Consider the following 24,540-nt stretch of genomic DNA (forward strand, 5'->3'; position numbering starts at 1 on the left):
GGAATGTACATCTAAAATGTAAATTAAGAAATATATCCCATCAAAAAAGAGAAGAAGAAGAAGAAGAAGAAGAAGAAGAAGAAGAAGAAGAAGAAGAAGAAGAAGAAGAAGAAGAAGAAGAAGAAGAAGAAGAAGAAGAAAAAGAAAACGGACTGGAGGAGCTGAAGGGGTTTCAACCCCATAAGATTAATTACAACATCAACCATTCAGACCCTCCAGGGCTCCCAAAGACTAAACCAGCAACCAAAGAGAAGCTTGACACCCGTGTGTTGCTTTTCTAGGTATCACACTATTTATTTACTGACTAACTCATTTATGAGATTTTGCTTTCTTTGTTTGTTTTGAATACGGGCACTGTAGGATAGGCTGGAAGTCTCCAACAGGGCTTCTAGCTGACCCTCTTGACACACTAAACCTGTCTAGCTCCACATGGCTCCTGGCACTTAGAGAACTTTAATTAGTCCAGTAACTGCTCACAGTTAGTGAATGATTCGAAATTGACAACAATGTCTGTGGAGCGTGTTAAATTACAACAGTCAACACAAATCTAAGTAATCTTCCATCCAATAAAAACTATAATGTATGTAAAGTAAAAAGTGAGGGCTAGCCTTCATTTTAAAATTCTTGGATTGATCAGGAATTCAAGGCCCATACCTAAACATAGTAAAAACAATATAGAGCAAACCAGTGGCCAATATCAAACTAAATGGAGAAAACCTTGAAGAATTAGCACTAAAGTCCACTGCCTTCCTCTATTCAAAGGATAAACAGGCTCAGAAAGGAATTAGGGAAATGACACCCTTCAAAACAGTAACAAATGATATAAAATACCTCGCTGTGACTCTAATCAAACAAGTGAATGATCTCTTTGACAAGAACTTTAAATTTCTAAAGAAAGAACTTGAACAAGATCTCATAAGATGGAAAGATTTCCCATGCTCACATATTGGCAGGATTAAAATTGTAAAAATGGAAATCTGACCAAAAGCAATCTAAGATTCAATGTAATTCCCATGAAAGTTCCAACTCTATTCCTCATTTAGGTAGAAAGAGGAATGTGCAAATTCATTTGGAATAATAAAAAATCCAGGGTAGTGAGAACTGTCCTCAAAAATGAAAGAACTTCTGGGAGACTCACCATCCCAGGCGTCAGGCTGTATTACATATCAATAGTGATAAAAACTGCATGGTTTAGTACACAGACAGGCAGGTTGATCAAGGGAGTAGAATTGGAGACAGAGAAATGAACCCACACAACTTTGGTCACTTGATGTTTGACAAAGACACTGAAGTCATTCAGTGGAAAAAAGACAGCATTTCCAGCAAATGCTGTTGAATCAACTGGCAGTCAGCATGTAGAATGCAAATCAAACTTTTCTTGTCACCCTGTACACAGCTAAAGTCCACGTGAATTGAGGATCTCCACATAGAAGCAGATACACTCAAAATAATAAAAGGAAAATTGGGGAAGAGCCTGGACCACATGGGCACTGGGGAAATTTTCCTGAATAGAACACCAATAGCTTAGGCTCCAATTTCAAGTATCGAAAAATGAGACCTCAAAAAATTGCAAAGATTATGCAAGGAAAAGGACACTGTCATTAGGACAAAATGGAAACTAACAGATTAGAAAAAGATCTTTACGACTCCTACATCTGATAGAAGGCTAATATGCAACGTATACAAAGAAATCTATGTTTAGACTCCAGAGAATCAAATAGCTCTATTACAAAATGAGGAGGTGCAAACTTAAATAAAGAATTCTAAACTGAGGAATATCAAATGTCCCAGAAACTCCTAAGGAACTATTGAATATCCTTAATCATCAGGGAAATGTAAATCAAGAAAATGAAGAGATTCCACCTCACACCAGTAGAATGACTAAGAACAAAATCTCAGGTGACAACAGATGTTGGTGAGGATGTGGAGAAAGAGGAACACTCCTCCTTGTAGGTGGGAGAGCAAGCTGGTACAACTCTAGAAATTACTTAGCATGTTCCTCAGAAAATTGGGCATAGTACTACCTGAGGACCCAGCTATACCCCATCCTGGGCATACATCTAAAAGGGGCTCCAACATATAACAAAGACACATGCTCAAATTATGATCATAGCACCCTTTTTGTAATTGCCTGGAGCTGGAAAGAACCCAGATGTCCCTCCATGTACAAAGTACACATTGACACACTCATGTCTTCAGGTCATATGTAGCAGAGGATGACCTTTTTGGGAACCAATGAGAGGAGAAGCCCTTGGTCTTGCCAAGGCTCCACCTCCCAGTGTAAGGGAATGCTAAGACAGGGAGGTGGGAAGGGGTGAGTGGATGGGTGGGAAAACACCCTAATAGAAGAGGGGGAGGGGCAATGTGATAGGCGGTTCATGGATGGGAAACTAGGAAAGGGGATAACATTTGAAATGGGAACAAAAAATATCAAATAAAAATCCCCCCACCCCCAGAATAGGGAGGCTAAGTTTAGAATAGACGTAGAAGGAACACCCATTCAGAGCCTGCCCCACATGTGGCCCATACATATACAGCCACCAAACTAGATAAGATGGATGAAGCAAAGAAGTGCAGGCTGACAGGAACCAGATGTAGATCTCTCCTGAGAAACACAGCCAGAATACAGCAAATACATAAGTGGATGCCAGCAGCGAACCACTGAACTGAGAACGGGACCCCCGTTGAAGGAATCAGAGAAAGGATTGAAAGAGCTTGAAGGGACTTGAGACCCCATATGAACAACAATGCCAAGCAACCAGAGCTTCCAGGGACTAAGCCACTACCTAAAGACTATACATGGACTGACCCTGGACTCCAACTGCATAGGTAGCAATGAATAGCCTAGTAAGGTCATCAGTGGAAGGGGAAGCCATTGGTCCTGCCAAGGCTGGACCCTTAAATAATGGGATTCTTGGGGTGAGGTAATGGGGGGAGAATGGGGAGGGGAACACCCATATAGAAGAGGAGGAGGAGGGGTTCGGGGGATGTTGGCCTGGAAACCGGGAAAGGGAATAACAATTGAAATGTAAATAAGATACATCCAATTTAATATTGACCGGGAAAATAAAAGAAAAGGAAAAAATCGCCCCCCCGCAGAAAAATAATGAAGCGCTTTTGCGGTTGGTAAACCTCACTTGGTAAAACATTTGCCCTGAAAACCTGACTGTAGATGTGGGGATAAGGGGAGCCCCAAGGCTTACTTGCCTGCAAGTGTGAATAGCAATGTGCTCCAAGATAGTAAATCAATCACACGAGGGTGTGGCTGGGTGAGGTTTCTCTCCAGAACAGAGGGACCAGGGGTGGAACCCACAGGGAGGCCTGATGGCCTGAGTTCAGTCCTCAGAAGCCAGAACAGAACCGTCAGTTGGCTCTGTCCTCTGACCACTACACACTTAGCTCCACATGTGTGGGGCACTGGAAAGTGAGAGAAAGACAATGGCAATCTCTAACCTTCACATGTATATCAGTGCAAAATCAACAGAACAGAAGGTCCTCACTCACCTTCTGTGAAGGGGACATGGTCACAGTTCCTGTTCAAAATGTCTTTTATCAATTAGCAAACAGGTAATGTTGATCTAATATTCATTATTGATATTGCCCTAAAGTTGACAATTTGTCTTATGATAAATTTTCGAGTGTTGTCTATTATAATTAATGCTCTATATATTAATAAAGTCTTCATAGAATCAGGGGTTATGGAGGGGGGATGGGGATAACATTTGAAATGTAAATACATAAAATATCTAAGAAAAAAGAAAAAAGAACAAAAAGAACAAAAACAGGAAAAACAAAAAGAAAATCTACATGGGGGCATGGCAGTGACCAGCTCTAGTTTTGGTTTGAATAACACTCAGTTCTGATTGCTAGGACACACAGGGCAGCTCACAACTGTTTATAGCTGCAGCCCCAGGGGAACCAGCACCAGGTTCTACCACATATGGTACACAGAAAATACACAGAGGTAAAACGATTGTGTGTGTGTGTGTGTGTGTGTGTGTGTGTGTGTGTGTGTGTTTGCCCGCGTGCATGTGTGTCTGTATCTGTGTGCCTTTTTGTATGTTTACACAACTTAAGTTATACATAAAAATAAAATGAGGTAGTTTCATTAAGGCCTAGGACCTGCTGTCACACAGGGTGGAGGTCTCATATGACTAAGAGCTTTCAGCAGGTATAGACTCAGGAGTCCCCAGGCTTGGGCTCTGTCTTCAAATCATGGGTCACCTGGTACCCATCATGAAAAGGATGCTTAGGGATCCTGAGGAAAGACAAGCAGCTAGGGAGAGCAGCAGAACGCCTTGACTTGCTGTTTGGCAAATGGTGCTGCAGAGACTTGTGAGATTGCCTGGGCTCTGTTAATGTTTTTGGGGTTTTGCTTTGGTTTGGTGTTTTGAGCCAGGGTTTCTCTGTAGACCAGGCTGCCCACAAAGTGAGATTCTATCTCAGAAGTAGTAAGTTACCTTGCCAGAGACGGTGTCATCTGCTTCAGATGTCTTCTGTGAGCCCTTGTAGAAAGGTTGCTGACTGATTTATGTGATGCCACAGAGCTGTTTGTAATGAGGCAGGAAAACAGGGACGTATGTGAGGGCTGCCTTTGCTCCTTGTGTATCACAGGCCAAATCCTTCCTTCCTAAACTCCAGACTTGCGCGCTGCCCCTTTACCTCTTGAGCAGATGAAGTCCTTGTGGAGATGACCGCAGCTCCATCCTGCAGTTGTTGGTTCTGACAGACAGCCCCGAGAGACCACAAAGCCTTTAAGGATAGGGCGTGTTCTGGAAGTCCGCTGATGTGGGGTTCACCCACACTGGACAGCCTAGACGGAGCAAGTCTCACATCCGCCATCTTGGTGAAGGCCCACAATAGCTCCAGGAAGCGGAAGTACATGGATCGGGGGAGGAGTCCTCCAGCACTGGTTAGAATGGACAGTCTCAAAACGGCCAGGGAGGTAAACGCCCCAAGCATGTCCAGGATCGAGGCCACTTCTCTTTTCATCACGGAGAGGTCTCTGTGACCTCTGTCTCAGTACTTTTCTCCCTGACATGATTTATTAATACATGTATGTTATTTTGGGGTTATTTATTTTTCCACTACTGTCAATGCCAGTCACCTTAAAAGGCAATCATTCACCTATTCCAAAAACACTGTGGGTTTATTCTACATTTCTCTCAGCGAACAAAAGCAAAAAGTGCCAAGTATAACAGTTTAATATTTGTCACCAAGTTAAAAAAACAAATGAAAAAAATACATATATAAATACATATATATACACATATATATTTTTATATATATATGCATGCATGCGCCAAGGGAATACATACGGAGCCAAAAACTAACAGAGGACACAAGGCTCCACCTAGACATCTTGTGTCACACAATTTCACCTCCAGTAACAGGAATGGGTAACAAACTGCTGAGTCATTAACCATAGGGTCCTATAGGAAGCCTCAACTGTCACAGGCTTGTGTCAAGACTATTGGTTGGTCTACACAATCTGATGTTCAGGACTGATTTCTGATGGTAACACTTCTGTCATCACAGTGGGAGAGGTTGAGCCGGGGTCTAGCTAGACTCTTCACCCTACTAACCAGAGTTCATAATACTGGAAGGTACCCTGTCTGCTACTGGAGGGCAAAGGTAATCCTCAATATCTGTCACCTACACACCGTGCAACCTACAATGACAACTATGTGGAAGCCCAAAAGCATCTTCAAATCTAATTCCAGGTGATCTAGACCCCTCTTATATCTTCACAGGCCCAGACATGCATGTAGTGCACCGACAGACACATAGGCAAAACTTTCACACATAGGAAATAAGCATAATGTTTCAATAATAATAGGTTCACAGGTATGTAGTAAACTTATGTGCTAAGTTCATTACTTACAAGCGTACAATGTAGTAGTGGTTTCTTAGTACTTTATTAAAGTCATGCTCCCATTACCCTATTGTTTTAAAAACATTCTCATCTTTGACAGGAAACCCTGGGCCATTACAAGTTACTCTTTTTTACTCCACAGCCTACCCCCTATCAACTTTTTAGGCACCAGTTCCAACTATCCCTCTTTGATGATAGAAGTATGACCTTCAAATATAGAACCTTAAAACCAGGTTGTGTACAGCTCCAATGCCATTGCAATAGCCCATAATATGAATGGTTTTCTGAGGGGCCCTTTGATTAATGAGGAAACAAGCTGGTACCCAATCTAACTTCTGCTTTACGTTTCTCATTCTGTTAGTGTTTGTTGTTGCTGTTGTTGCTGCTGCTGCTGCTGCTGCTGCAGTTGTTGTGTTTAATTGATTGATTTCTTTTTGTTGTCTTGTTTTTGAGGTTTTGTTTGATTGATTGATTGATTGATTGATTGATTGATTGTGTGAGTGCGTGTATGTCCGTGTGTGTGTGTGTGTGTGTGTGTGTGTGTGTGTGTGTGTGTGTGTGTGTGTAGCATCCCTGGCTGTCCGATACCTAACTCTGTAGACCAGGCTGGCTTTAAACTCATGGAGAACTACATGTCTCAGCCTCTTGAGTGCTGGGATTAAAGGCATATGTCACCACCAACCAGTTCATTCTAGGTATTTAATAGAAATTAATGATCTAATATAAAAATAAAGCTTTTTGGTCATTAAAAATGCTATTTTCACTGAGTTTACGGATTGTAATGTGTTTTCATGTTTTAGGATTATTATGAATACCTCTTGTCATTGCTAGATACTAGTCCATTGTATTGATACGCCACACTTTGTTTACCTATTCATCATGCTATACTTCTTGGGGTTCCTCCCTTTTGTCATTTGTAAGTTCTGTGCACATTCAGCTGCTTGAGGCTGAACCATTTTATATTTATAGTTCCAACAGTAATATAGAAGGTTGCTATTTCTCAGTTCCTTTACAGTCTCACATGTGCCATACAAGTGCTCCACCACTGACCTACACACTCAGCATATGAATATATATATATCATTTTATTATACTATATGTTATATATAAATGAGAAACTTATAAGAGTATTTGTGAAATGTATGTGTCAACTACACTCCAGTGCTCTGTGAACTGAGCTATCGAAGTCTCTTCAAAACAACTACAGAAAATACTTGCAAAGTAGGTTTTATACCAGGAAAGCAGGGATGGTTCAGTTACAAACACTCAACAAGTCATCTGCCATATAAACAAACTGAAAGAAAAAATCAGCAATTGATGACAGAGTGGAGACTGAGGGATACTAGCCAAACTTGATACCCATCCGTGGGCAAGCACCAATCCTTGACATTTCATAATACTCTATAACCGAGTATTTTATAACAATTATAACAATTACAGACAAGTGTTTAGCATGGCTGTCCTCTGAGAGGCTCCACTGAACAGCTTACTCAGACAGATGCAGACATCCACAGCTAAACACTGGGTAGAACTTAAGGACTCATATACAAGATTCAGAAGAAGGATTGCAGCCCTCAAGGGGAATGAAACTCCATAGGCCGTCCAGCAGAGTTAACTAAACTTGACACTTTGGGCTCTCAGCATCTGAACCACCAGCAAAAGAACATACAGGGGTTGGAGACAGGCCTCCCAGTACATGTGTGGCAGATATGCAGCTCGATATTCATGTGTGGCCTGAGCAACTGGAGCAGGGGCTGGACCAAAAGTTGTTGCTTTTCTGGTTGGTATGTTCTTCTAGCTAGGTATCTAGCTGGAAATCTCTGGAGAAAGGTCTTGAAATCCATTGCCCATGCTGACCTTTTACTGTTGAGATTTTAGACATCTTTATATATTTTGGACAAAAAATTGCTATAAGCCTATACCTTTACATAAACTTCTGGAAATATTTCAAACAGCAGGAAAAACACACTGACTTCTTCTGGACACAAATGAATTAAAAAAATCAGGAACTTGAGTGTCAGGCCCTGGTGTCTTATACAATTATTTATTGTACTAAAAATTATTTACTTCCCTTAAAATGTTGTGCTTGTCTTCACAGTTCGAGAGCTGCCTTCCATGTGTGAAGCAAACTCGCACTGCCTCTAAAGTACTTGCACATCCTTACGTGTTCCTTAATATTGTCTAAGATTTGATGTACTTAGAAAGTGACAGAAATATTAGAAATGCTTCTGCTTTTTAAATGAAAAGAATGTCAATGGGAAGAAATTTGTAGAAAAGCAACCATTGAGATGACACAGCACCTAAGATCATTTTCCATTCAAGCCTGATGACCTGCAATCTTGGTAGGAGGATCAAACCAATTCTAAGACATTGCACTCTCACCTCTACATATGGACTTTGTCACTTACAAACACACACACACACACACACACACACACACACAGAGAGAGAGAGAGAGAGAGAGAGAGAGAGAGAGAGAGAGAGAGAGAGAGTGGGGAGGGGCAGAGATTACTGCCTTGTTCACATGATTTGCTCAACCTGTTTTCTTTTTTTTTTTTTTTTTTTTTTCCGGAGCTGGGGACCGAACCCAGGGCCTTGCGCTTCCTAGGCAAGCGCTCTACCACTGAGCTAAATCCCCAGCCCCTCAACCTGTTTTCTTATACAACTGAGGCCCATCCACCCAGAAGTACCAACATCTAGTATCACCACCTACAATTACAGGGGACATTCTACCTTAACCACAGAAAATGACCCACAGACTTCCTTCAAGACAATGTGATGGAGAAGATTCCTCTACTCTGATTCAGTCTTCCCAGATTATACGTAGATTTATGGAAAGTTCATTAAAATCAAACAGCACAACATCCTCCAAGGCTCAGGTACTGTTGTGGAAGAGGGAGTCAGAAAAGATATAAGGACAAAATGTGGGGAGACGTGCTGTGAAACTAGGTCTTCTGGATGTGACAAAGTAATGACAGTCATGAATATAATAAGGGTGTTTTCCTCAAAACGCCCTACACGAGAATGGAGCATCACCATCATCTCAGGTATTTGGAATGGCTCATAAAGTCACCATTAATGGCCACTTGTGGAGGGAGCAGAATAAACGTTTTACAAAAATAAAGAAAGAAAAAAAGGAAAGAAAGGAGGAAGGAAAGGAAAGAAAGAAAATTCAGAGAAGCCACATTTCAACTGTCTTCTCTTTGCCAACTAATAACACATGACTTGATAATATGAGAAGTAAGAGTAGGGTTAAAGATTGTTTTCCCTTGAAAATACACTAAAAAGCTACTGATGCAATAAAAATTTTAAAATGCAAGACTTTCACTTTGAACATTTTAATGGGAAATCTTACAATTAAGAGGCAAGCAGTTTAATTCAAAACACATATGCTAAGTCCCTTGGACAAACAATACAGTCTGTGACACCAAGGTGTTCTATTTAGCAACTTTATGATATATCCTCACAAATCAGAGGGACAGGCAATGTACACTCCCTTCACATATTAAGTGCATGTAGTATATATCGGGAAGAGATTTAACTGAAAGACAGAGTTAGAGGTCAGTGTTTGGTCAAACTATAGGCTCTATGGTGGAGGGTTACAGTGAAGACAGCACAAACCAGAAACCTAGAAGCACTACATACAAACAGCTAAAGGCAAGAAGGCACATGTGTGATGGGAAGCTACAAAGGAGTGGACTGAGAGTCTCTGAGAGATTAAAATGAATACTGAACAGTGGCCTGATTGATAAGGTTGGCTTAGTGCAGGCTGTGAACACTGACAACTAACCTAAAGGAAGGGCTAAGTCCTGAGGAAGCAGTGCATGAGCCTAAGTGGCATCTGATTTTGTGCAAAGGGGGACAGAGCTGCCATCTCAACAATGCAACACATTGACCTCTGTTGAAACCCGGGGCAGATAGCTACATGGTTACACATCTGGCTCCATTGATCTCCTTGGACTGTTTTTCTCACAATGCTCTGCTGCCTTTCCTTTACAACTTTATAACATGTGAAGACCTGACTCCATAACTTACCATTTCTCCAATTGTCATCTGCTGTTCATGATGTCACTTATTTCTGAAAAAATTTAATTGGATATATATATTCATTCTTGTTACTGGCCTGCTACCTGCCTAATCACGAAAAAGAAGAAGAAATGAGTCATTTTCAGGACACTGCAGTCACAGAGACATGGATTCTCCTTGATCAAGGTTCCAATCTCCTGGATTGCGTCATCTGGTAAGTGCGTGAGAAGTATTTGTTCTTTTCACACATAAAATCCTGTTCACCAAAATCAGTGAGTGCACAGTGCACCCTTCAGGTGCAGACCTGACCTATTAGACTGAGAATAAATTTTAACAAACATCCATGCTCAGTGGAATCCAAACATCACATCTGTCTTCCCAAGTGGAGGATATTTATACTCATTAAATTGCAGATATTACTAAAATACCTAAATACTGAAGGGAAACCCAGGGTGGCTGGTGCCATTGTGCCGTCCTTAGGTGATGCTCCTACAGGTCCTCTGAATGCACGAAAGGGAAAGTACTGACCTCTACCTTCATCCACTCAGCAATTCCTTGTTTGAATCCTATTGACTTCTTAGTATTACTTCTCAGATTCCATGTTGTTTTTTCTTCTCTTTTACTAGGGACTTGGTATTATGTCTGTAAGTCACTCACTACAGTAATCTATCACCCCAATCTCTTAGAATCTCTACGTTTATTTGCTATAGAGATAATGAAGTCTTGAGGGAGAGACGTAAAGGAGTCATCCCATTTAAAATGGAGTTACCACCTTCTCTGTACACTTTCCAGGTTGGGGTCTCTGTGTTAGTGTCTATAGCCTACAAGAAGATGATGCTTTTCTAATGAGGGTTCCAAACACAGATCTATAGCTATGACAGTCATTTCATTGATACGGATAAGAGTACTGAGTTTTCCTTTTGGCTCAGGACATATCTACTCTTAGGGTTTTGGCTGCTTTAGCAGTTTCAGGCCTGGCTTCCATCACAAAGAGTGTGTCTGAAATAGAATCAGGAAATAGAATTATTTCCATAATATGTGTTCCACTACTGTACCAGAACATCTTACGAGCCAGTAACTGGTTTACTTTGCAGTATTTGTAGCTTTGGGATAACCATGTTTGCATTTCTGTTCTGAAATCATGCAGACTATTTTACGTATCATGAATGCTACTTGGTAGGTGTGAAGCTTAATAGATAAGGTTTATCTTGGTTTGTATTGTAAATATACTTATTTTTATAAGAATCTACTAAGATTTTTACGAATGGCAGAGGCATCATATTCAGTCAAATGATGATGATCATTGATTTATGCCATGTTTTAAATTTCAGGAGGTATGATTTATGAATGGTTGCTTTTATTCTCTGTGCTATAGGACTAATGTTCAGGAAGTACCATTCTGTACAGTAAAGTCAAACATATTTCCTACTTTCTCCTCTGCCACATTTGTTGTGTGAAGTATTATGCAGATCCGTATGTATGTGATGTATGTGGCATTGACTTCTGTGCTTGGTGTTGAAATGGACTAAGTTTCTGTCTTCTGCATGCAGTTATCTCTATGGATCAGTGTAATTTGATAAAGTGCTGTCAATTCCCCATATACTGTGGATGTTTTCTTTATTTTTATTTTGATTTTTTAAATTTATTTATTTATTTATACTTTTCTCCAAACCCTTCTCCAAATTTTGGCTTCATATTTCCTACTATAAATATTTTTGTTCCCCCTTCTAAGAAATACTGACACATAGACATTTTGGTTGTCCTTCTTCTTGAGCTTTATGTGATCTGTGGATTGCACCTTGGCTCATCTGAGCTTTGGGGCTACTATTCACTTATCAGTGAGTGCACACCATCTGTGTTATTTTCTGGGGTCACCTCACTCAAGATGATATTTTCTAGTTCCATCCTTTTGCCTATGAATTTCATGAAGTCATTGTCTTTTTAATAGCTGAGTAGTACTGCGTTTGTGTAATTGTACCACATTCTCTGTATCCATTCTTTTGTTGATGGACTTCTGGGTTCTTTCCAGATTCTAGCTATTAAAAATAAGGCTTCTATGGACTTACTGGAGCATGTTTGTCTGTTATATGTTGGAGCATCTATTGATTCTATGCCCAGGAATGAGTATACCTGGGTCCTCAGGTAGTACTATGTCCAATTTTCTGAGGAAACTCCCAACTGCTTTCCAGAGCAGTTGTATTGGCTTGCTATCCAAGTAACAGTGGAGGAGTGTTCCTCTTTCTCCACATCCTTGCCAGCATCTGTCATCACCTGAGTTTTTGTTCTTAGCCATGCTGAGGGGTGTGAGGAGGAATCTCAGCATTGTTTTGATTTCCATTCCCCTGATGACTAAGGTTGTTGAACATTTCTATAGGTACTTCACAGCCATTCAATATTCCTCAGCTTAGGACTTTAGTTGTGTGAACAGACACCATGGCCGAGGCAACTCTTAAAAGGACACCATTTCATTAGGGCTGGTTTACAGCTTCAGAGGTTCAGACCTGTTATCATCACAGCAGGATCACTGCAGCCACCAATCAGACATGGTGAAGGAGGATCTGAGAGCTGTAGATCTTCATCTAGATGGTCCTACAGAATACTGCCTTCTAGGCAGCTAGGATGAGTGTGTTAAACCCCTTACACACAGTCGCACACCTACTCCAACAGGGCCACACCTACTCCAACAGGACCATGCTTCTAATAGTGCCACCCCTGAGCCAAGGAAATATAAACCATCACATCCAACTCCACCATATTAATCCTTCTGACCTAGGAGCGTGGGGCCTTTCCATGTTACTGTATCTTCTTCTGTTAATTTACGTTAAGTTTAGAGTTTTTAACTGTACAAGTCATTCAATTCCTTGGTTATATTTAATCTATAATATCTGTGAGAATCTGTTAGTTTGCTTATTTGCAGAGTGTGCTGGGTATTTGGATTTAAGAAACTAACTTGGTTTGATGCATTCCTTTTCCTCTAATACAATGCTGAACAATTGAATAGCTGCAGGGGAATTTTGGTGGAGGCTTTAGAGTCTTTTGTGTATATCAACCACCCAGGCCTAAATAAAGTGACATTGGCTTCATTCTTTCAAGGGTGTACATCTATCTCATTCACTTGTGCTGTTATTCTAGCTAAGACTTCAATGATTTTATTGAACAGGGGAAGATCAAATATACTTTTCACATTTCTGATTTCTGATTTAGTGTGAATGCTTGGGCATATATATTTTAGAATGATACTTGCTGTGTACCATTCTTATCTTGTCTTTATTATATTGAACTGTATCCTGGGTCTGATGGTTTATATGTGTGAAGCCCAGGGAATAGCAATATTCCAAGTTGTGACCATGTTGGAATGTGTGTCACTGAGGTGTAGGCTTTAGGACCCTGATCCTAGCTGCATGGGAGTCAGTCTTAAACTAACAGCCTTCACATAAAGATGTAGTCTCTCAGCTCCTCCTGCACCATGTCTCCCTGGATGCCACCATACCCCTACCTTGATGATAATCAAGTGAACCTCTGAACACATAAACCAGCCCCAATTAAACGTTGTCCTTCATAAGATTTGTCTTGGTCATGGTGTCTATTCACAGCAGTAATACCCTAACTAGGACACTGGGTATCCCTATTCTCTCAAGGATGTCTTTCAATACTAACGTTGAATAATTTCAAAACCATTTTACCTCTCCTCAGTTGGTCATATAGACTCTGACTTTAATAATGCAATAAATAATATTTAATCCTCTAGATAGACAAGATCTTATCTGCATCTCTAGGATCATGAGAGCTTGATAATGGTGAATTATCATTTTGATGTAGATATGAATAATTTCTTAAAGGGTTATACTGACAATTTTACATCTACAAAGATCCAAAGAATTTTTAATTAGTAAATAAATTAATCAATTTTACACTCTAGATATTATTCCCCTCCTGGCCCATTCCCCAAGAATTCTGGATCCCATAACCCCCCGCCAATTCTACTGGGGATATCCACACCCACAAAACGTCTAAACTTCCTGGGGCCTCCAATCTCTTGAGGATTAGTGGCATCTTCTGTGACAGAAGCCTGACCAAGGGGTCCTCTGCTATATATTACATATACTTTTGTTTTATTTTTTATATTTTTATTCACTTTATATCTCAATCATTGCCCCCTCTGAGACCATCCTAACACCATTCTTCCTTCCATCCCACCTCTCCTCCTCCTCTAAGAGGTTGAACTCCCCAGCCCCGTGAGTATTCCCGCACCTTGCCACATCAAGAAACAGCAGGATTACGTTCATCCACTCCTACTGAGTCTAGAAAAAGTATCAGATTTCACAGACAAGAAACGGCTTTAAAAAGAGCTCCCACCCCACTTTTAGCACTCGAAATAAAGAGTGAGCTGCACATCTTCAACAAATGTGTGTCAGACAAGGTCTGCTTCATGTACTACATAGTTCAGTCTCTGAGAGGTCCCAAAGGTTCAGTTTAGATGACTCTGTTGGTATTCTGTGTAGTTGATGTTCTGTTCCAGGCCCTCACTCATTCCCCTAAATCTCCCATAAGAGTCTGTAGGCATGATACAATGTTTCACTATGGGTTTCTGAATCTGTTTCAGTCAGCTGCTAGGTAGAACCTGTCAGCGGAGGGTTAAGTGATTCCTTTGTCTTCTAGTATAACAAAGTATCATTAATATTGTCAGGAACTTGTACTTGCCTGTGGATGGGTCTAAACTTGGACCTTTATAGGTTGTCCATTCCCATAGTCTCTGCTCCACATTTCTCTCTGCATTTCTTGTAGGAAGGATAAACTTGGGGTCAAAAGTTTTGTGTCTTCTTATGGGTTGTTGTCCTTATATTCCCACTGGAGTTCCTGTGTGGCTACAGAAGTGGCATCTTCAGTTTCCATATCCCCACTGCCAGGAGTATCAGCTAATGTCACCACTATTTACCGTGGGAAATTTCCCACTCCAGGTGTCTGGTATATCCTCAAGATGTTCCCACCTTCCGCACCCCACAACTCTGTCTCTCTCTGCCTCTGTCTGTCTCTCTCTCTGTCTCTCTGTCTGTGTCTCTGTCTCTCTCCTCTCTCTCTCTCTGTCTCTCTCTCTCTCTTATTCTCTCTGTCTCTCTCTCCCTCTCTCCAGCTATAGGTTTTCATTTACACTTCTGGTTCTCCAGCCCTCTCTTCTGTCTCTCCTCAAACTTCATACTCAACTCATTCCCTATTCCTCTTCCTATCCCTCTCTTACTCAGTCCTCTCCCTACATATTTCTCCTATGACTATTTTATTCCCCCTCCTAAGTGAGAATCAGGTATTTTATATTGAGCTTTCCTTCATATTCAGTATCTTTCTGTATATACGGTATATTATGATTACACTGTAATTTTGACTAATAAGCACTTATAAGTCAGTACATTCAATGCATGTTTTTGGGTGTGGGTTACCTAACTCAGGATGATATTCTCAATTTCCACCTATTTGCTTGCAAAATTCAAGATGTCTTTGTTTTTCATAGCTGAATAGTATTCTACAGTGCAAATGTACCACATTATTTTTTATCCATCCTTGTTTTAGGGGCAATTGAATTGTTTCTAGTTTATGGGTATTATGAACAAAGCTACTATGATCATAGTTGAGCAAGTGTCCCTGTTGTATAGTAGGTAACCGTTTGTGTAAATGCCTAGGAGAGGTATAGCTAGGTCTTGAGGTAAAATTATTTTGAGTATTCAGAGAAAATGCCAAATTAATTTTCCAAATTGATTGTACAAATTTCTACTCCAGCAACAATGAAAAAATCTTTTCTGTGCTCCACATCCTTACCAGCATGTACTATCACTTGAAATTATGGACTTAGCCTTTCTAACAGTGTATATGAAATCTCAGCATCATTTTGATTCTCATTTCAAAGATGGTTAAGGACTTTGAAGATTTCTTTAAGTGCTTCTTGGCCATTTGAAATTCCTTTGTTGAGAATTCTCTGCTTATCTTTGTACCCCAATTTTAATTGATAAACCCAGGGACCCGAAAGCCTGACCTGGGAGGGCTTAAGAAGTAGTGCTCTCTTGAAGAGCTCCAACTGCCATGGACAAAAACAAAGCAAAATTACACTATAAAATAGGGAAAATCAATGTGGGGCTTAGAGGAATGACTCAATATTGATAAGGGTTGGTTGCATTTTCCAACAACCTATTTCTATTCTCAGAATCATCCAGTGCCTAAGAGCACTTACATCTCTGGGACCTGAACCTCTCTTCTGGACACTATAGGTGCAACATAGGTGGTAAAAACAGACACCCATGGGTAAGTATGTATTATTTTGATATTTGACCTGTATAGATACTTAGCATGTATTTCTGTGCACCAAATGAATGTAGTGTCTGTAGCATCCAGAATAGAATTCAACATCCCCTTCAAACTGTAGTTACACACAGTTGAAGGCCAAAATGTACAGCTGCATATTAGGCTCAGGTCTCCTAGAAGTGCAGTTAGCCAAAGCTCTTAACGACTGAGCCATATCTCTAGACCTAAAAATATTCCAAAGGATAAAATACTATAGAATCAATTTTTAAAGTGCACTGAAAATTTCAGAGTTGCAACAGAGTGTAGGGGGATGCAATTGTTGCAACCAAAGTAACAACAAAGAAGTTCTAGACTCATAAACAGTGAATTTAGAAGGAGAGAACTATTTTCTTGATCAGTAAGCATGAAAGAGTAGGAATTAGGTGGACCTCCCTCTCCTACAGGATTAAGAATGGAAAAAGAGTCAGTTTTAGAATTCAGAAGACAAAATTCTCTTCAACATAGAACATGGAATGTTTTGAGGTCACTTACCATCTTCTAAATTTCCACAGACATTTTCTTCTTTAAACTGCCCTCAGAAAATATTTAGTTCCATTGATTTCCAGTTTTTATAGGAATAGCCCTCTACTCTTTTTCATTTCATTCGTAAGATTTTTTATTTACATATGAAATGATTCCCCTCCAGAAAACCTCAGCCCATCACATCACCCCACACCATGCCTCCACAAGGGCACTCCCCACCCTCCCACCCACTCCCACCTGCTTCCCTGCCCTGGCATTCTCCTTCACTGGGGCATTGTGTCTTCACAGGACCACAGGCCTCCCTTCCCATTGATGCCCAACAAGGTCCATCTTCTGCTCCATATTCTGCTGGAGCCAGGGGTTGCTCCATGTGTATGCTTTACTTGGAGCTTTAGTCCCTGGATGCTCTGCGGTATCTGGTTGGTTGACATTGTTTTTCTTCCTATGGGGTCCTTTCTCTAACTCCTCCATTGTGGTCCCACTTCTCAGTCCAATGGTTTGTTGAGAACATTGCCTCTAAATTTCTCAGGCTCTGGCAGAGCCTCTCAGATGACACCTATATCAGGCTCCTGTCAGCATGCACCTCTTGGCATCCCCAAGAGTGCCTGAGTTTGGTGACTGCATGTGGGATGGATCCCCTTACGTTGCACTCTCTGGATGGCCTTTCCTTCAGTCTCTGCTTCACACTTTGTATTCCCTCCTATGACTAATTTATACTCCCTTTGTGTAGGGGTGTGTGTGTGTAGGTGTGTGTGTGTTTGTGTGCGTGTGTGTGTGTGTGTGTGTGTGTGTCTTTCATTCAGGAATGTAAACAATTGAGGCACGCTGTAAACCTCTCACTGGGATTTATTAAATAAATATTAATTCTATGTTCATATTGTGTAAACATTTGTGTTTATATCCTTGGTAAACTGTGATCATATTCACAATGAGGCATTTCCTTTCATTTTTCTGACGTTTCTTGTTGCTATTGTCAATATAATTGAAATAAGGTGAGGTTGGACTCTTGAATGGACACACAAGGCAGGGCCTTGTTTTCACACTTTTCTGCTTTATCAGGAGCTCTGAAGAATTAGCTACCGTATGCAGAAAAACCGTGGACTAAACCCTTCTGAAAATGTGCTGTCAACAGAAACAAAATCCTGCGCTTCCTTCACTACATGATTTTTATAAAGCTATTAGAATAAATTGATGAAGTTCCTCATCACAAACATCTCCCCATTTGATTTCAAGCAGGCATGGTAACAGGATCGGCTCTGCATGGCAAACCTGAGGCCTGAATGATGTAGGAGGAGGAGCCGGAGGCAGAGATGGATCTTTGCTATCAGCATGATTTATTGTGTGCTGTCTCCCAGGTTTATCATGTCCCTATTTATGTTGTGAGTGTGTGGGGGTTGTGGGTTTTTGAACATTTCTATGTTTAATATTTAATTGAATACTGTTGATATTTACTTTGTATAATTGACAGACTGTGTGAATTTTCTCTTGATAACTGACAGACTATTGGAAATTCCTATGCACAATTGGCTTGCTGTGGTCATTTCCTATGCATGCATGGCATGCACTTAGTTTTTCCTATGGATGACTCTCAAGCAATGTGTGTGTCCTCTAGATGACTAACAGACTGTGTGTGTTTCCAATAGATGACTGAAAGGCTGTTGACTTTCTCTGTGGATTTTCAGAGGATATGGGCATTTTTTAGAAATGGTTCTAAGGCTGTGGGCAATTCCTATGGGTGTTTGATAGGCTGCAGGTTTTTCCCACAGATGGTTGCCAGGTTGGGGGTCTGCCATGTAGGTGACAATCAGGCTGTAACTCCTTCCTACGGATGATTGACATGTTGTAGGTGTTTCCTATGAATGCCTGACAGGTTGTGGGTACTTTCTATGGATGATTTGCAGGTAGCAGTCAGCTAATATGGATGACTGACTGGAAGGCTGTGCATGTTTGCTATGCATATTGAACAATTGTAGATGTGTACTATGTATGGTTGACAGGCGTTGGGTGTTTCTTATGAATGATGGACAGGGTGTGGGTATTTCCTGTGAATGACTGACATAGTGTGGGCTTGTACTTTGGACAAGTGACAAAGTTGGTATGTGTTTCCTACGGTTGAGAGACAGGCTGTTGACTCTACCTATGAATAATTGACAGGCTCTAAGATATGTTATGAAAGACTGACAAGCTGTGGGTCTCTCCATTGAATGAGAGGCTATGGGAGTTTCTAATGAATGACTAACAGGCTCTGAAGGGTTTGTATATAACTTTGTGGGCATGTCCTGTGGGTGATTAATAGACTATGGCCATTTGTTAGGTCTGATTGACAGACTCTGATAATTTCTTCTGGGTGACTGACAGGTTTTGTGAGTTGCTGATAGATGATTGACAGGATGAGGGGGTTTCCAGTGGATGACTGACAGGACATGGGCAATTCTTATGGATGGTTGCCAGGCTGTGGGCTTTTCCTTTGGATAATTAACAGGCTATGTAGGTTTTAGGGACAGATTTTTGATAACCTGTATGACTTGTGGGTGACTGACATGTTGTGGGTCTTATGCTAGATGACTGACACAACATAGGCATGACCTACAGATGCAGATCTACAGACCATTTGTATCTCCGTAAATTTTAGCAACAAATGAAAAATTGAAACCCCCAGTCACCAATACTTTGACTCTTTTCATTTCCAAATTTCATTTTTTTACACCCACGATTAAGGTTTCCATATTTGCTGCCATTAGGATCACCACATACTGCTTAGGTAATAGATAAAGTATCCATGGTAACACAGGGGCTAAAAGGTAGTAAAGCAGGACCTCAGGCTTTGTGGTAAAATGGTCGATGTGTCCCTGGACTTACAACAAATTGGGTAAATATAAATACAAGGAGATAACCTATGGCATCCAATCTCCTATACATGAGAGTCCAAAAGGTTTCAGCAAAAAGAAACGAGGTTTCCAAATAGCAAAGTTCATTTCATGTTATATTTACATTCATATAATGTAAGGAAGCTTGACTGGGCAGAGGAATGTAAAGGTTGAGGAATGGGAAGATCTTAAGATATATTAGAATGTGTATTATACACAATAGATATTTAAGTTACATGTGGGGAATAAATGGACTGACAGAATGAAAAAGTAAAGTTGGACAAATCAGAGTTTTAAAGAAAATATTCAATAAGCAAAAGAATATTTTCAAAATATAATTCATTCTTGCATTATTTACATGAAGCTCTACCTTAACAACTAATTAACACCCTAAAATAACAAAATGATCAAGAAGCATATGGACTTCAGAAAATATGCTGGTGTATCATCAATTCTCCTTCAAGCAAAAAAAATAGGAAATGAGAATGAGAGTGTAGATCCCTAATCTCAAATCCCGTGGGGAAGAGAGCTGAAAACTGAGAAGTGCAGAACATCCTGAAACCGCAGGACACTTCTGCTCACCTCTGCCCACATCCCTGGTCAGACAGGAAACTGCATAGTTCCTCTGGACACAGTAATATAGGAACTGTTAGCAGCAGGTACCTGCAGTTCTGGTCGGTGCCCAGAACTGAACTGAATGAGTCAAACAGCTCCCTGCTCCCAAATCCTGTGGGGGAGAGAGCTGGACCCTCAGAAGTGAGGACACTCCTGAGAAATCAAAGGAGACTACCCTCTGCTCACATTCCCAGCCTAAGAGGGAATGGTCTAGTGTCATCTCTGCCTGCTGGGTGCAGGGACATAGGAGCAGTCGGGGGTGGGGGATCCTTCCAATTCCTACCTGTGCCAAGAGCTCAAAGACAGTCACCAGGAGCACCTCCATACCTGAGAGCAGAGCACCTCTTCCCAGAAATGGCTGAAAGAAAACAGGAAAACAATTCCACCTGAGTGCTGACACAGAGGCCCGTTGAAAGAACAAAAAAACAAGAATAGCAAAAACTATACTCAACAATGAAAGAACTTCCTGGGGAATCACCATCCCTCACCACAAACAGTATTACAGAGCAATAGTCATAAAAACTGTATGGTATTGGTACAGAGACCTGCAGATAGATCAGCGAAATAAAACTGAAAATCCAGAAATGTTTCCACACACCGTTGGTCACTTAATCTTTGAAAAAGGAGCTAAAATCATCCAATGGAAAAAAAGCGTTTTCAACATATGGTTCTAGATCAATGGAGGACAGCATGTAGAAGAATGCAAATAGTTACGTTCTTTTTTTTAATCTTTTATTAGATATGTTTCTTTATTTACATTTTAAAAGTTATTCCCCTTCCCAGTTTCCGGTCCATCTGCCCCCATCCCCTCCAATATCCTCCCCCATATGGGTATTACCCCATACATTCCCCTTACTGCCCCCCCACATACCCCTGCACTGGGAGTCCAACCTTCGGAGGACCAAGGGCTTTGGGTCCATTCTTATCTCCCTATACAAACCTTAAGTCCACATGGATCAAGGACCTCCAAATCAAACCACATGCACTGAAAGTAACAGAAGAAAAAGTAGGGAACTGTCTCAAACACGTGAGAACTGGGAAAAATTTCCTGAACAAAACACCAATGGTTTATGCTCTAAGATAAAGAATCAACAAATGGGATCTCATAAAACTACAAAGCTTCTATGAGGCAAAGGACACTGTTGTTAGGACAAAATAGAAATCGACAAATTGGGAAAAGATCTTTACTAATACTACATCTGATACAGGGCTAATATCAAAAATATAGAAAGAACTCAAAAACCTATGTTCCAGAGAGCCAAATAACACTATCAAAAACTGGGGTACAGAGCTAAACAAAAATTCAAAGGTGAGGAATATCGAATGGGTGAGAAGCACCTTAGGAAATGTTCAACATCCTTAGTCATCAGGGCAATGCAAATCAAAACAACCCTACAATTTCACCTCACACTAGTCAGAATGGCTAGGATAAAATCTCAGGTGACAGTAGATGCTGGTGAGGATGTGGAGAAAGAGGAACACTCCTCCATTGTTGGTAGGATTGCAAACTGGTACAACCAATTTGGAAATCAGTCTGGAGGTTCCTCAGAAAATTGAACATTCCACTACCTGAGGACCCAGCTACACCTCTCCTGGGCAAAGCCCCAAATGGTGCTCCAACATATAACAAGGACACATGCTCCACTATGTTCATAGCAGACTTATTTATAATAGCCAGAAGCTGGAAAGAACCCAGATGCCCTTCAACAGAGGAATGGATACAGAAAATGTGGTACATCTACACAATGGAGTACTACTCAACTATATGATTTCATGAAATTCAGAGGCAAATGGATGGAACTGGAAAATGTCAACCTGAGTGAGTTAACCCATTCACAGGAAAACACACATGGTCTACACTCAGTGATAATTGTATGTTAGCCCAAAAGCTCAAATTACCCAAGATGCAATCCCCAGACTCCATGAAGTTCAAGAAGGATGACCAAAATTCAGATGCTTGCAATCCTTCTTAAAATGGGGAACAAAAATATTCATAGGAGGGTATACGGAGGCAAACTTTACAGCAGACACTCAAGAAACGGCCATTCAGAGCCTGCCCAACATGTGCCCCATATATATATATATATATATATATATATATATATATATATATATATATACAGAAATACTCACACACACAGAGAGAGAGAGAGAGAGAGAGAGAGAGAGAGAGAGAGAGAGAGAGAGAGACACCAAAACTAGGTGAGACTGATGAAGCTAAGAAGAGCATGATGACAGGAACCGGATATAGGTCTCTCCTGAGAGACACGAGCTGAGCATGTCAAATACATAGGTAAACACTAGCAGCAACCTACTCAACTGAGAATGGGGCACCCTTGGGGAAATTACAGAAGGGACTGAAAGATCTGAAGGTTCTTGAAACCTCATAACAATATCAAGGCCTACCATCCAGAGCTTCCAGGGACTAAATCACTACCCAAAGACTTTACATAGACTGTCCCAGGACTCCAACTGCATATGCTGCAGAGTTGGAATATCATTTTTGGGCACCAGTGGAAGGGGAAGTCCTTGGTCCTGCCAAGGATGGACCCCAGAGCAGGGAAATGTCGGGGGCATAGAAAGGGGGAGTGAATGGGATGGCCACAGTTATGATGAAGGAGGAGGGGATAGGAGGCTTACGGACAGGAAAATGGGAAAGGAATGTACATTTGAACATAAATAAATATATCCAATTAAAAAGAAGAAAAATAAAACAGACTGAAGGAGCTGAAGGGGCTTTCAATCCCATAGGAATAACAACAACATCAACCATCCAGACCCTCCAGAGCTCCCAGAGACTAAACCATCAACCACTAAGCCACTACCCAAAGACTATACATGGACTGACCCTGGTCTCCAACTGCATAGGTAGCAATGTAGTAGGGCACCGGTGGAAGGGGAAGCCCTTGGTGCTGCCAAGACCTAATGCCCAGTGAACAGGATTGTTGTGGGGAGGGTTGTAAGGTGAGGAGGATGGAAAGGGGAACACCCATATAGAAGGGGAGGGGAAGGGGTTAGGGGGATGTTTGCTTGGAAACCAGGAAAGGTAATAACAATTGAAATGTAAATAAGAAATACTCAAGTTGAGGAAACAGACCAGATAAACAGTTCTCTGCACCCAAATCCCGTGGGAGGGAGAGCTAAAACTACAGAGAGGCAGACACACCTGGGAAACCAGAAGAGACTGCACTCTGCACACATCCAGACGCCAGAGGAAAACACCAAACGCCATCTGGAACCCTGGTGCACGGAGGCTCCCGGAAAGAGCGGCGCAGATCTCCTCGGTTGCTGCCGCCGCGGAGAGGACTTAGGCAGTACCCCACGAGCACACTTGAGCCTCGGAACCTCAGGTAGGACCAACTTTTCCCCTGCAAGTGACCTGCCTGCTGAACTCAAGACACAGGCCCACAGGAACAGCTGAAGACCTATAGAGAGGAAAAACTACACGCCCGAAAGCAGAAAACTCTGTCCCCATAACTGGCTGAAAGAAAACAGGAAAACTGGTCTACAGCACTCCTGACACACAGGCTTATAGGACAGTCTAGCCACTGTCAGAAATAGCAGAAAAAAGTAACACTAGAGATAATATGATGGCGGGAGGCAAGTGCAGGAACCCAAGCAACAGAAACCAAGACTACATGCCATCATCGGAGCCCAATTCTCCCACCAAAATAAACATGGAATATCCAAACACACCAGAAAAGCAAGATCTAGTTTCAAAATCATATTTGATCATGATGCTGGAGGACTTCAAGAAAGACGTGAAGAACTCCCTTAGAGAACAAGTAGAAGCCTACAGAGAGGAATCGCAAAAATGCCTGAAAGAATTCCAGGAAAACACAATCAAACAGTTGAAGGAATTAAAAATGGAAATAGAAGCAATCAAGAAAGAACACATGGAAACAACCCTGGATATAGAAAATCAAAAAAAGAGACAAGGAGCTGTAAATAGAAGCCTCACCAACAGAATACAAGAGATGGAAGAGAGAATCTTGGGAGCAGAAGATTCCCTAGAAATCATTGACTCAACTGTCAAAGATAATGTAAAGCGGAAAAAGCTACTGGTCCAAAACATACAGGAAATCCAGAACTCAATGAGAAGATCAAACCTAAGGATAATAGGTATAGAAGAGAGTGAAGGCTCCCAGCTCAAAGGACCAGTAAATATCTTCAACAAAATCATAGAAGAAAACTTCCCTACCCTAAAAAAAGAGATACCCATAGGCATACAAGAAGCCTACAGAACTCCAAATAGATTGGACCAGAAAAGAAACACCTCCTATCACATAATAGTCAAAACACCAAACGCACAAAATAAAGAAAGAATATTAAAAGCAGTAAGGGGAA

General features: G+C 41.1%; 1 protein-coding gene and 1 long non-coding RNA gene across 2 annotated transcripts in view; one reads left to right on the forward strand and one right to left on the reverse strand.

The window, feature by feature from the left end:
• Positions 1–4,856, reverse strand: part of LOC148000491 (uncharacterized) — a 79,122-nt gene extending 74,266 nt beyond the window's left edge. Inside the window, exon 1 of the mRNA XM_087589407.1 lies at positions 4,461–4,856. Coding sequence (XP_087445533.1) covers positions 4,461–4,480 — 20 coding nt within the window. The 5' untranslated portion in view covers positions 4,481–4,856. The remainder of the gene's footprint in view (positions 1–4,460) is intronic.
• The window catches only part of LOC148000492 (uncharacterized), an 87,812-nt gene that overhangs the window by 30,748 nt on the left and 32,524 nt on the right, over positions 1–24,540 (forward strand). The window contains exon 2 of the long non-coding RNA XR_015639749.1: positions 16,092–16,189. This is a non-coding gene — a long non-coding RNA (uncharacterized LOC148000492). The remainder of the gene's footprint in view (positions 1–16,091; positions 16,190–24,540) is intronic.

This window comes from Rattus norvegicus, chromosome 16, assembly GCF_021556685.1.
Source record: "Rattus norvegicus strain SHRSP/BbbUtx chromosome 16, alternate assembly SHRSP_T2T, whole genome shotgun sequence".
Taxonomy (NCBI): Eukaryota; Metazoa; Chordata; class Mammalia; order Rodentia; family Muridae; genus Rattus; species Rattus norvegicus.